General features: G+C 47.8%; 1 protein-coding gene across 1 annotated transcript in view; it reads left to right on the forward strand.

Moving 5' to 3' along the window:
* Pitpna (phosphatidylinositol transfer protein alpha) overlaps positions 1-12,381 on the forward strand; it is a 45,897-nt gene extending 33,516 nt beyond the window's left edge. The window contains exons 8-12 of the mRNA XM_028866761.1: positions 376-453; positions 598-708; positions 1,421-1,543; positions 8,832-8,899; positions 9,881-12,381. Of these exons, the coding sequence (XP_028722594.1) occupies positions 376-453; positions 598-708; positions 1,421-1,543; positions 8,832-8,876 (357 nt within the window). The 3' untranslated portion in view covers positions 8,877-8,899; positions 9,881-12,381. The remainder of the gene's footprint in view (positions 1-375; positions 454-597; positions 709-1,420; positions 1,544-8,831; positions 8,900-9,880) is intronic.

A 12,381-nucleotide genomic window follows, 5' to 3' on the forward strand; every position in this document is an offset into this window, starting at 1 on the left:
AGGCTTGGAGGCATTTTCTTAATTGAGGTTCCCTCCTCTCAGATGACTTTAGCTTGTGTCAAGTTAACATTAAACTATCTACAGCGCAGTTCTATATCTTGCTCTAACATTTTCCCATACTGAAAGTACACCAGTAACTTCAAGAACTGCTCTAGCTGGGCATGGTAGCAGACAGAGGCAGGTGGACGTCTGTGTGATCGAAGTCAGCTTGATCTAATTAGTTGGTGCAGACCAGCCAGGGCCGCATAGAGAGACCCTGTGTCAAAGCAAACCGAAAAGAAGCGCCGTGCGATGCTCTCTGAGGATCAGTTTGCTCCTTCCTCATCCTCCCTCCCCTCTCTTTCTCTCTTCCAACCCCATTTCCACTGTTCTCAGGACTACAAGGCCGAAGAAGACCCAGCAAAATTTAAATCTGTCAAAACAGGCCGGGGACCTTTGGGCCCAAATTGGAAGGTACAGTTTGCACCCTTACCACCAGGGGGCCAGGCATGCTGTGGGCGGGCCTCTCCTCATGAAGGAGGGTGTGAGTGGGGTTCGGACAGCCTGGGGTCTTTCTCTCTAGTCACCAGCCTGCCTCTGGGTATCTTTCTAATGCAGCAAGAACTTGTAAATCAGAAAGACTGCCCATATATGTGTGCGTACAAACTGGTTACGGTCAAGTTCAAGTGGTGGGGCTTGCAGAACAAAGTGGAAAACTTTATACATAAGGTAAGTCTGCAGGATGGGCTCCCATGTGTCTGTGTGTGGGGGGGAGAGCAGTTGGGCTCAGGAGCTGTGACCTGTCCTTCAGTCGCTAGCACTGGCCTCTTCGGTCCCTCCTTTCCCCTGAGCGTATTGTCCTACAGTTTCAAGCTGTCACCCACAGGCACCACGTGTGGCAGGGAAAGAAACTGAGGTGAAAGAAGGAAGCGGGAAAGGATTTGCTGTGGTTGGACTACGAATAAAACTCACTTTCCTTTTGGGGCCAAAAGGCAAGAGGTGCTGTGAGCCAAGAGGCACAGTGTCCTGAATCACAGAACTGGACAGACCTAAGCCTTTTACTTCTCACATGTTAGAATTACAGTCTGAACCACGTCTCACAGCTGCTGCCTAGTCCTAACCTGGCCGGAGGCACCAGAGACCGTAGGAATTGAGGCAGTTGTTAGGGGCCTTGGCTTGGCCAGATCCCATGAGCTGCCTGTCTTGGCCGTATTTGAGACGAGGGGCCTAACTGTGAGATGGACAGCCATCCTTACTGCAACACTTACCTGCCAGAAACAGAAGGCAAAGGTCACTGACCTGGGTCTGATCCAGGAAGGCAGCCAGCCATCGCTCCTGCCCTCTCCCCGTTAAACTGTGCGTGTTAATAGAGACCCTGGTGAGAGGGGTTGTAGCAGGAGCGTTCACCTTCTGGGTTATGACTGCTTCCTTCTTTTTATAGCAAGAGAAGCGTCTGTTTACAAACTTTCACAGGCAGCTGTTCTGTTGGCTCGATAAATGGGTTGATCTGACTATGGATGACATTCGGAGGATGGAGGAAGAGACGAAGAGACAGCTGGATGAGGTGAGTGGGATGTTAAGGAGACTGGTGTTTGGACACATCTAAGAGCACCATTACCCTGTTGTTTGAAGGACAAATCTAAGTCTTGTGGATAAGGTTACTGCTGGGCAGTATGGGAACTATAAGGAGAACAGCCTGTGCTCGGAAATACAGTGTGGCTGAGGTCTTGGCACAGCCACAGAGACAAATATGGTCGTCTGTGCCTGATGCCAGGGAGTAATACAGCCGCTGCGGTGAGTCTTCAGTGTGGGGGATGGTGCTAGGCTGTGGACCTTGAGGTGACCCTGGGGTCAGGCAGGCTAGGCTGATCTGCCAGTACCACCGCCCCCCTCACCCCTGCTACCTAGAGGGGATAGCCGCAGCACATGCAGAAGCCATCTGTTCTGTGTGGTTGAGAGCTCTTTTTGCAGGTTGGAGGATTTTTGTTTTTGAGCTTGGCATGGATCCCAGGAGGAGGGCAGTCTGCTCTCTGGGAGCCTGAAGACCCACACTCTTGCCTCATTTAAGGAAGCTTCCCCGAGAGAGCCCCTCGGAGATGCTCAGTGAAGCACCAGACACCGTGCTTTGCACCTGTACACGTGCTGTCTTGCAGTGTGAGGAGGCATCATGAGCTAAAGCAGGGGACACCCCGAGACCTCAGCTCTGCTGTGCTGTGACCTGTAGGTGACAGTGCCGTCTGACTTGGGGCCACATGCCAGTGGAGTCCTTCTGCTCTCCTGAGGCAGGGAGCTCCCGTTTCTTGTAGCTCCATCCGTTGCTCTCTGATTGACTGCATGTCCAGCGAGGATGTGATTTCCAGCGGCCTCACCCACTCTCTTGCCGGGCCTCAGCTGAGGGCCTGGTTCAGGTGCCTTGTGGCAGGGGACACAGATGTTCAGTACCTCACAGTGCAGGCCTAGGGTTGAACCTGGGCCAGAAGCCCGCCTTTCTTCTAGAGCCTCCCAGGGAGCTGTTTTCACCTTCTGGGATGACGTTCTTCCTGGGCTGACTCATGGGTAGTAAGTGTGTGCAAGTTGGTTCCTGCCGAAGGTGAATGCTTTGGTGATTCATTCAGTCACATATACAGGCAAGTGGCAGGAATTGGGGCACAGTCCTTGGTTCTTAGGTAAGGGTCCTCGGGAAGTTATAGACTGAAGTAACTGATGATTCTCCCTGCGTGAGAAAGAGGCTTGAATTTTTTGGTCACTCTAGTCATGACCCCCACCCCACCCCACCCCAAAAAGTTAGCAAGTGGAGCAGCAGGAAGATTTTAGGTGGGGTTTGGCAGGGAATGTTCTAGTCCCTCCCCCTACCTGGCAATGGCCAGGATAAAGTAATTGGGTTTCATGGAAGCATTTACTATTCTTTGTATGTTCTTTGACTGTTGGCATGGGTGAGGTTTGGAGTTTCATCCACAGCACCAATAACTAAATAAATAAATTAAAAGAGCTGTGCTCTAATCCTTGGCAGAAGTCTCCAGATGATCTTAGGGTCTGCTTTCCTCACATCTCAAACTTGGTAGTCCTCAGATTTGGGGCTTTTGACATGTGCCCGGTCCTCTTGAAATGGCCCTCCATTCTATAGAGGGTTGTGCTGGTAGCTGAGATGCTCACTGCCCTCCAGGGGAAGTGTCAATGCCAGGGACCTCTTTGGAATTAATTTTTTTTCCCCTGAGACAGGGTTTCTCAGTGTTGTTTTGATACCTGTCCTGGATCTCACTCTGTAGACCAGGCTGTCCTTGAACTCACAGAGGCCGCCTGGCTCTGCCTCCTGAGTGCTAAGATTAAAGGCGTGTGCCACCACCGCCCGGTATGTGACCCCACTGATTGCCAGTCTGTGGGGTAACCTGCAGCTTCCAGTTACAGAGCCTATGGGAAGTTTGTGGCACCAGCTGGACATCTTCTTCTTGGCTCTGGGTCCTCCTTTAATCCCAGTGCCTGGGAGGCAGAGGCAGGCGGATCTCTGTGTTCGAGGCCGGACTGGGCTACCAAGTGAGTTCCAGAACAGGCTCTAAAGCTACAGAGAGAAACCCTGTCTCAAAAAACAAAACAGTCAGTTTCCCCTGCTCTGAAAATTACTGTTCATCATTCTGTTTGTCTTCCAAAGTGTGGCTTTTATCTGCTTCTGTAATCTCTATTGTGGTTTCTTCATCCTTTCCTTCCTTCCTTCTTTCTTTCTTTCCTTCCTTCCTTGTTTCTCTCTCTCTCTCTCTCTCTCTCTCTCTCTCTCTCTCTCTCTCTTTCTTTCTTTCTTTCTTTCGTGATACTTACTATCACTGTAGTAGTATTTGGAAGAGAAATAGAGACATGTGGTGATATATTGTGTACCCTAATAAAATTTGCCTGAAGATCAGAGAACAGAACAAGCTACTAGATTAAACATAGATGCCAGGCAGTGGTGGCACACACCTTTAATCCAGTACTGGGAAGCACACAGGCCTTTAATCCCAGGAAGTGATGGCTGGGTGGAGAAAGGTCTAGAAGGGTGAGGAGACAGGAACTGAAGACTTTTCGGCAGAAGCGCCCCTTCAGCTAGAGGCTGTTTTGGCTGGAGCCTTTTGGGTGAGAACTCAGAGTTTCAGTGAGAGGATTCATGGAATTGGTGAGGTGAGACATGGCTTGTTCTTTTGTCTGTCTGACCTCTCAGCATTTACCCCAATATCTGGTATCGAGTTTTTTATTATAAGACTGATTTAAGATTCAAACAACAGAGATAAGTGCAGGAGGTATTCAGTCTATCATGTCATACTTAATTACAAATTTTTAGTAAGAATTTTAATCCCAGCACTTAGGAAGCAGAGGCAGGCAGATGTTGGAGTTCAAGGCCAGCATGATCTGCAGAATAAGTTCCAGGACAGCCAGGGCTACACAGAGAAACCCTGTCTCAAAAAACAGGGTTTTTTCAGTAGCACCCCTTGTTGTTGTTAGTATTTTAGGTTAACAAAGCAGTGTTTTTTTTTTGTTTTTTTTTTTTTTTTTAATCATGGCATCCTCATACATGTTTGTTTTCTCATTTTGAGAAAGGATCTCACTGTGTATTCATGACTGGCCTGGAACTCATCCTGTAGACCAGGCTGACCTTGAACTCACAACTCACAAATATCCGCCTGCCTCTGCTTCCTGAGTACTAGGATTAAAGGTGGGTTCCAGCTAGGTGGACTATTTATTGTATTGTATTTTATGAGTGTTGGCCTGCATATGTTTGTATACCACATGCACGCCTGGTGTCTGAGACCAGATGAGGTTATCAGATCCCCTGGAACTGGAGGTACAGGTGGCTGTGAACTGCCATGTGGGTGCTGGGAATCAAACCCAGGTCCTGTACAAGAGCAAGTGCCCTTTACCTCTAAGCCGTCTTTCCAGCCTGCATTGTTATTTCTTGTTCATCCCCCTGTCTCATGTCAGTTCTCTTTACACCAACGCATACTTCTCTTAGCACAGGTCGTTTTTAAGGGGCTTTTGTTGTCGCACACCCCTAAACTACATTTGTTTATTTCATATGTGTATGCATAGATGTGTAAAACAACACTTCGAGTCGTTTCTGTCCTTCTGGAATGTGGGGCTAGCTTTCGGGGGCCACAGTCACCACTGTTAGAAATCTAGTCCTTTTGCAGGTGGCACCATCATTCCTGTGTGAGAATAAGATTTAAGAAAAAAGGTATTAAGAGATTCATTTAGGGATTGGTTTGTTGTTGTTTGTTTCTCTTTAAAAAGAAAAATACCAGGAAATACTATTTTGTACGAAAGCAATTTCTCTTTCCCTCCCTCTCTCCCTCCCTCCCCTCCTTTATCCCTTTCCCTTCTTTTTCTTCTGCCTCTTCTACTGCCTTGCCTTCTCTTCGGCTCAAAATGACCAAAGTGGAATCATACCTTAAAAAGTCATTGGGTCCAATTCCGTATCCAACACTTGGGGTCCTGACGTAGCTTCCCCACCAGCCTGGGCTTGCTTGATGACCTCTGTGGCACTCACTGCCTCCTGAGTACTACGTATGCTCTTATTAATAGATGCTAATAGTTAATGAGCTCTTACTGTATTACTGGCATATAACAACATCAGTTATGTCCCCAGACGCCCCTGGCAGCATGAACCCAGAAGTCCAGGCGGTGGTTAGATTTGTAGTCAAGGACAAGTGAGGCTGGGTCTCAGGATACACCGTAGTTCACCGAGTAACACCCTGGGCCCGGCCATTAATGCTGTGTGCATTGAGACTGGCAACTCATTTAAAACCTTGTAAGGAATTGTTTCCTGTTTATTGGACTCTAAAACACTTAGTTAGGTTCACAGCATGATTACGATTCTATAGTAGTGGGGGCTGGAGAGGTGGCTCAGAGGTTAAGAGCACTGACTGTTCTTCCAGAGGTCCTGAGTTCAATTCCCAGCAACCACATGGTGGCTCACATCCATCTGTAATGAGATCTGGCGCCCTCTTCTGTATACATAATAAATAAATCTTAAAAAAAAAAAAAAAAAGATTCTATAGTAGCCAGGCACAGCGGTACATGGCCTTAATCCCAGTACCAGGGAGGCAGAGGCTAGTGGACCTGTGAGTTTAAGCTAGCCTGGTCTATGTAGAGAGTTCCAAGACAGCCAGAGCTATGTAGAGAGACCTGTCTCAAAAAACCCCAAAAGGATTCTGTTGTATTTTCTTTCCTATTATGGGTCATCTCCACTTGTCCCATAATTTTTCTTGTCTCTCTACAACCCATCCCTTCTGAAGTTGGCCCCGTGTGGTAAGCTGAAAGGCTGCATGACATCCTTGCTCATGTGTCTTAGGAGAGAGGCTACGTGGCTGTCACCTTGTATGTGGGCTCAGACGATGTGCCTGACCCTTTCTGGTGGCTGACTGCTAGCTCCCTATTAGTTTTAGTTTAGGTTCTGACCTCTGGATGTTACCCAGAGATCACACAAATCACTGTATTGAAGTGTCTAGCAGACACCACATCTGGAGTTCAAAGCTTTGAGTTATGGTGGGTTTGTGTTTCAGGGTTAGGCTGATAAGGAGAAGCCACTCTGTACCTAACTCAGAGCAGCCAAAGAGAACGTCCGACTCCGACATTGGCTGTGAGATGGCTCCATAAGGAAGGGCCCTATGCAGCCTGATGGTCACAGTGTTCCGTCCCTGGGACCCACATGCATGATGGAAGGAGAGAACGGACTCTCACCACGTGTCATCTGACCTCACTTTGAGCCACCGCGCACGCACGCACACACACAGTATATATTTTTGAAAAGATTCCCATAGCTTCTGCAGAGGCAAGCTCTTCATTTCCACTGACAGAGATGTACCCAGAGCAGACCATCTGGAATGCCAGCCAATATATTAAAACACAGTAGTAGCTTTGTTGTTAAATACAATTTAATTTCTCAGGACTATTGTGATATTTAAGTATCAAACAAACAAAAACTAGCCAGAGATGGGCGTGGCCGCACATGCCTGTCGTCCTGGCAGTGGGGGAGGCAAAAGCTGAAGGGTCAGAATTTAAAGGTCATTCTTAGTTTGAGGTCAACTTGGGGTACATGAGACCCTGCTTCAGAAAACCAAAATAATAATAATAAAGCTGAGTTGGGAGACGGGGTTGTGGAAATTATCGCAGTCGTCTTAGCTCCCTCACCCCCCAGCAGGCTCCCCGGGCCTCAAATTCCCTGTGATACTGGGATTAAAGACATGCACCATCATTGGTTTTACATGGGGAGTAATCGATCCACCAGGCTTACACAGCGACCCTCAAAAACCAAACCAAACCCAAAAATAAAAACACTGGGCAGAGACAGATGGGTCTTTGTGAGTTTGAGGCCAGCCTAGTCTACAAAGTGAGTTCCAGGCAGCCAGGGCTGTTACACAGAAAAACCGTGTCTCGGAAAATAAATAAATAAAACAAGACAAAAGCCTATCATATAGGCTTCAAGGAACAGGAAATAAGCATTCTTAGGACATTTTACTAGAAGTCTAAAACAATGAGAACAGTGAGTTATTTCAGTAGCACCCCTTGTCCCTTGACAGGAAGGGAAGTGGCCACATTCTTTGACAGGAAGTTGCATCTTTTTGAAGAAACAGTTTTTTTAGATTGACTTACGTGTATGAGAGTTTGGCCTGTACACACGTAGTATGTATGTGTACCACAAGCGCACACGGTGCCTGTTGAGGCCAAAAGAGGAATTCAGGTTGCCTGGGACTGGAGTTACAGAGGTTACAAGTTGCCATGTGAGTGCTGGGAGTCGAACCCAGGTCCTCTGCCAAGAGCAGCAAGTACTCTTGACTGCTAAGCCAACTCTCCAGCACCAGGAAGCTCCCTCTGGTTTTTTTCATCTTAATAGAAACAGAGAGGCGGGTGACGTGAGGTCAGTCCCTGGAACTCAAATAAAAATGGAAGGAGAAACCCACTCCTGAAAGTTGTTCTTTATTTACCTCCACATGTGTGCCATGGCATGCACGTGCCCCACTCCCCAGCCTCACATCCCACAAGATAATTTTAATTTTAAAAACTAATAGGCTTTGGGGGCTAATTCCTCAGTTCTCTAGCCCACTCCCACTCTTGAGAGTGCCTTTTCCTTTCTTAATAAGCAGTCTAGAGGCCAGAGAGATGGCTCAGTGGTTTAGGCCACTTGTTGCTATGGCAGAGGACTGAGGTTCAAGTCCCGTCACCCACATGGCAGTTTGGGACCCTCTGTAGCAAGATCCAACGTTGTCTTCTGGCCTCTGGGCACCAGGTACACACATGGTGTCCATACATACAAGCAGGCAAGATACTCATGCCCATAAAATAAAAATAAGCAGTCTATTTCTATTTTGTACTTAACTTAAAAGGCATGATTTTCTTTCCATCTCCTCCTGGCATGCCAGGGTCTTCATGTAACCCATAGTATATTTTTCTCTTAAACTCCAATAAAATTGTCCTTGAGCTTCAAAAATAAAAATAAGTGGGAATTAAAAAGTAAGTAAGTAAATAAATAAAAACACCAGAAAATAGGTCCTGGCTTAGCATTAGTGAATCTTTAAGTTGTGGTAGATGGTAGGACTGTGATAGAATGGAGTGGTCTAGGCAATTATTTATGCAGACTTCTATTATTTTTTTGTTTGTTTTTCAAGACACGGTTTCCATAGACTAGGCTTGGCCTTGAACTCACAGAGATCCACCTGCCTCTGCCTCCCGAGTGCTGGGATTAAAGCTGGCTTCTATTCTTATTTTGGTTTTGTGTGCACACACACAATGTCCTGTCCTATCTATTGGCAGGTCTGAGAAGTCGGTACATTTATGATGGGGTTCCATCAGCAACACAAGTTTTCAATCTCTTTCTGCTTTTTCTCTTCTAGATGAGACAAAAGGACCCCGTGAAAGGAATGACAGCCGATGACTAATGCTACCCACCCCCTTCTGCACTGTATGTACTGAATTTCATTTCCACCATGCATGTCATAAAATACAGTCCTCAGGGCCTTGGGACCTCACTGTGGAATGAGAAAATCTACCTCATTCCTCATCCTTTACTCTAGTAATGGCGGTGACAGCATGTTAGCGACTGAACTCCTGGGTTTCCATGGAAAAGAGTTCTGACTCTTAGCTTTCAGGGGCATGTTTTATAAAGACCCATGCAGGTGGACATGGCAGGGTGGAGACAAGTGGCGTGTGTGCAGTAGAAGCACAGTTCAAGTAGCTCTGTCTTCAGCAAAGGTGCTGGAAGACTTTTTACCAGGTCATAGGGCCAGGATGGGGTGTCCTTGTTTTACCTGTCGCTTTTCCTAAGGTCCGTCCTTCTGTTAGATCCCGATGCTGGCTCTTCTCTAGGGTGCCTGTATACTCCCAAGACTCATTCTGCAGCACAGAATGAAACATGGCTCTGCCCCTAGTCAGGCTGTGAGGAAATGACTTCATCAAAGACAGCACCCTCTAGCACCAAAAGCCTAAGGACACCTGGGGCCTTTCTGCTCTCCGGCTGTTCTATGGTTCTTTATCTTCCAGTGCTGAGGAACAAACCCTGGGCCATGTGCGTGCTAGGCAGGCACCACCCCCAGTCTAACCCATGTGCTTAAGCAGCTTCTGGGAGATGGGAGGGGAGGGTTAAGTAGATGCCAGTTCTGCAGTCACTGCCAGAGCCTCTGTACCCCCTCTCCCCAGGGCCTCCGTACCCCCTCTCCCCAGGGCCTCCGTACCCCCTCTCCCCGGCCTCCGTACCCCTCTCCCGGCCTCCGTACCCCTCTCCCCAGGGCCTCCGTACCCCCTCTCCCCAGGGCCTCCGTACCCCCTCTCCCCAGGGCCTCCACCAGTTGGCGTCCTTCCCCCTGAAATTCCTCCACTCATCATGATTTACTGCATGCTTTTGTTTCCCTTGTTGCTTCCTTAACAATTTCTATTTCTTTTCTAGTTTTGCAAGACAGTGGTCAACAGGAAGGCCCAGCAGCTCCACCCTCCTGAGTGGCAGGCCGTCTTTGGATGCAGCCTTTCTGTGCTCATTCTTCAGGCAACTTTCAATCCCTACTGTAGCTGTTTCTAGATGCCCTTTAACATTGTGAACAAATAGACCGTCTGGTATTACAAAGCCTGTGTGTGCGGGAGCCTGATCCTCTAAGATATATGGCGTACACTGCTGTATTTACAGCTCATCCCTCTCTCCATTGTGTCCTGACCCATTTCTGTGTGCCCTCCCCCCTTTATTTCCAAGTGACATTTTTAGTCTTAAATTAGCTGCCTTTTGTGATATGATTATTTAAGCTCACTTATTTCAGCCTTGGGATAAACTGAGCTATTTTGCTTCCTGGGCAGATCTTTGGCAAGGTTGAGTATCCACTTGGGGAGAGAGGAGCAGTTAAAAATACAGATGCCTGGCCCCAGCTCCACACAATAAGACCGTGGCTTCATAACCCTGACCTCTGCTCCTAGTAATCTCTCGTTGAGTGCTCTAAGCACCAAGAAGGTACCCAAGGCCCAGCCAGTCTAAGGAAATTTAGCAAATAATAAATAACCCCCCTTGAGTCCTTGCATCTCTGGTTAATATTCTTAGAAATCTCGGCTTCTCAGCCCTCCTGTTGCCCACTCTATCTGAATCTCTTTGCAGAGCCTACAAGAAACCCATCACTCCCCACCTGGAGAACTGTCCAGTATGGCCTGTAGACTCCGGTCAGACCTGAGGAGCCTATATGTCCATGCTCCTCTTCCCTTTTGGGCTGGTGCTGCCACTCAGCAATAATCCTATTTGTGCTTTCTTAGGTCCCTGTCCTCTTTGAGGCTGGTAGGATGCAAGAGTCCTGGTCTTTTTATGCTGCACAAAACAAGCATGCAAAAAGCTTTTTTCCCCTAGCAAAACACGTCCCTTCCTGTTTCCAGTCACTGGAGGGGAGTTTGCAGATCGAGAACTCAGGCATCCTGCCCCGTGCTGAGTTCTGTGCTGGACAATCAAAAGCAATCCGTGACTGCAGCCTAGAACTCTTACCACAGCAGGCTGGTGAAGCCCAGGCTCTGGGGGAGTAGAAGCTACTGAACGCCTGCCTCCTAGTTTTTCTAGATCAGCAGAAACTGAGTATGCCTTCCTGGTGGGAGAGTGTGATATGGTTGTGTCACCGGACGTTTCCTGAGCCTTGTAGTGATCCAAGCCCACGCTAACCTGGGTATCCGTTAGAGAGAGACCAAGTCTATTAGGGAGGAAGAAGGACGGAGTAATGGATCTTGTTTTTGGTCAGTTTGCTTGCCTTACTCGTTTCTAAGTGCAATAAGGAAGTGTCTCACAGGACTGCACCTGTGACTTGTGGATTGGATGCTTCCCTGTGGTCCTCCTGGAGCAAGGGTGGACAGATTGGGGCCCCTCAGAATAGTTAGCTCTGACCCTCATTGAGGTCCTTTTGAGACCAGGTGATGTCCCTGTTACAGAAATCTCCTCTGTATTAGTCTCCTCACCTTGTAGAGTCTTTAGGAACATTCTTGGGGCATCTGGGTTGGTGATTAGCATCTCAACTGCTAGTAGTATGGGAAAGTTGGAGAAGAGGCATTCCTAATGGAGAAGAACATAAATGTTCCCCTACAAGCTCTGTATTACCTGTCAATCATATTTGTGCTTAAAGATTCTCCTTCTTCATGAACTAGGTTGCAGTCCAGATGTGAGTTATCTGGAGGGAACTGCGACTCTAAGCAGGCAGTTTTATGTGCGTGAGCTCAGAAGATAATTGTCTCCTTCAGCACTTGGAGATCCACACATATCAGTCATATCAGCTCCAGTCCAGGCTTGCTCTCACCTGCCTTTGCTCTGGCTCCTCCAGCATCCCTACCTGTTGCTCCCATTTGAAAGCATCCAAATGTTACCAACTAGAATTTGCTGAGATCAGCCTGGATTTTGGGCTCCTGCCCACACAAACAAACACAAAAAGAGGGGTGTCCCTGGTCTGTCCCAATCCATGGGTGGTGTTGCTGCTGGGCAACTGTTGGCTTTTAACTATCTCCTTCCCCTTTCCTCCACCCCCAAAAACTGACTAGCACTCGGAGGGCTCAGGTCTGGTGATAATACCTGAGGGTGTCATGCCCCTTCAGACTGGCTGCTCCAATTAGACTTCCAGGTCCTACAGCAAATAAAAGCAGCAGTTGCTGTCTCTGCACAAGGCCTGCTGGCCTCTGGCCTCCTTGTAGAGAGGCGTTGGGGAGGAACAGGACAGGGTCAGTGTTGTGGGCATGTGTATATCCTAAGTTCTCCTTTTCCAGTCCCTGCTGGGCCCTGACTTAACTTGGGGTGGTTCTTAGTGCTGCTTCTTTTACAAACCACACTTTGTAGAACTGACTAGATTACCGTGTTGATTTCATGTGAGTTTGTGCCTTTTTGTCTCAATCTTCCAATACAGGTATATTGGGAAAAAAAGCAGTCTAATAAAATCCTAGACAGAG

Source organism: Peromyscus leucopus, chromosome 8b (assembly GCF_004664715.2).
Source record: "Peromyscus leucopus breed LL Stock chromosome 8b, UCI_PerLeu_2.1, whole genome shotgun sequence".
Classification (NCBI taxonomy): Eukaryota; Metazoa; Chordata; class Mammalia; order Rodentia; family Cricetidae; genus Peromyscus; species Peromyscus leucopus.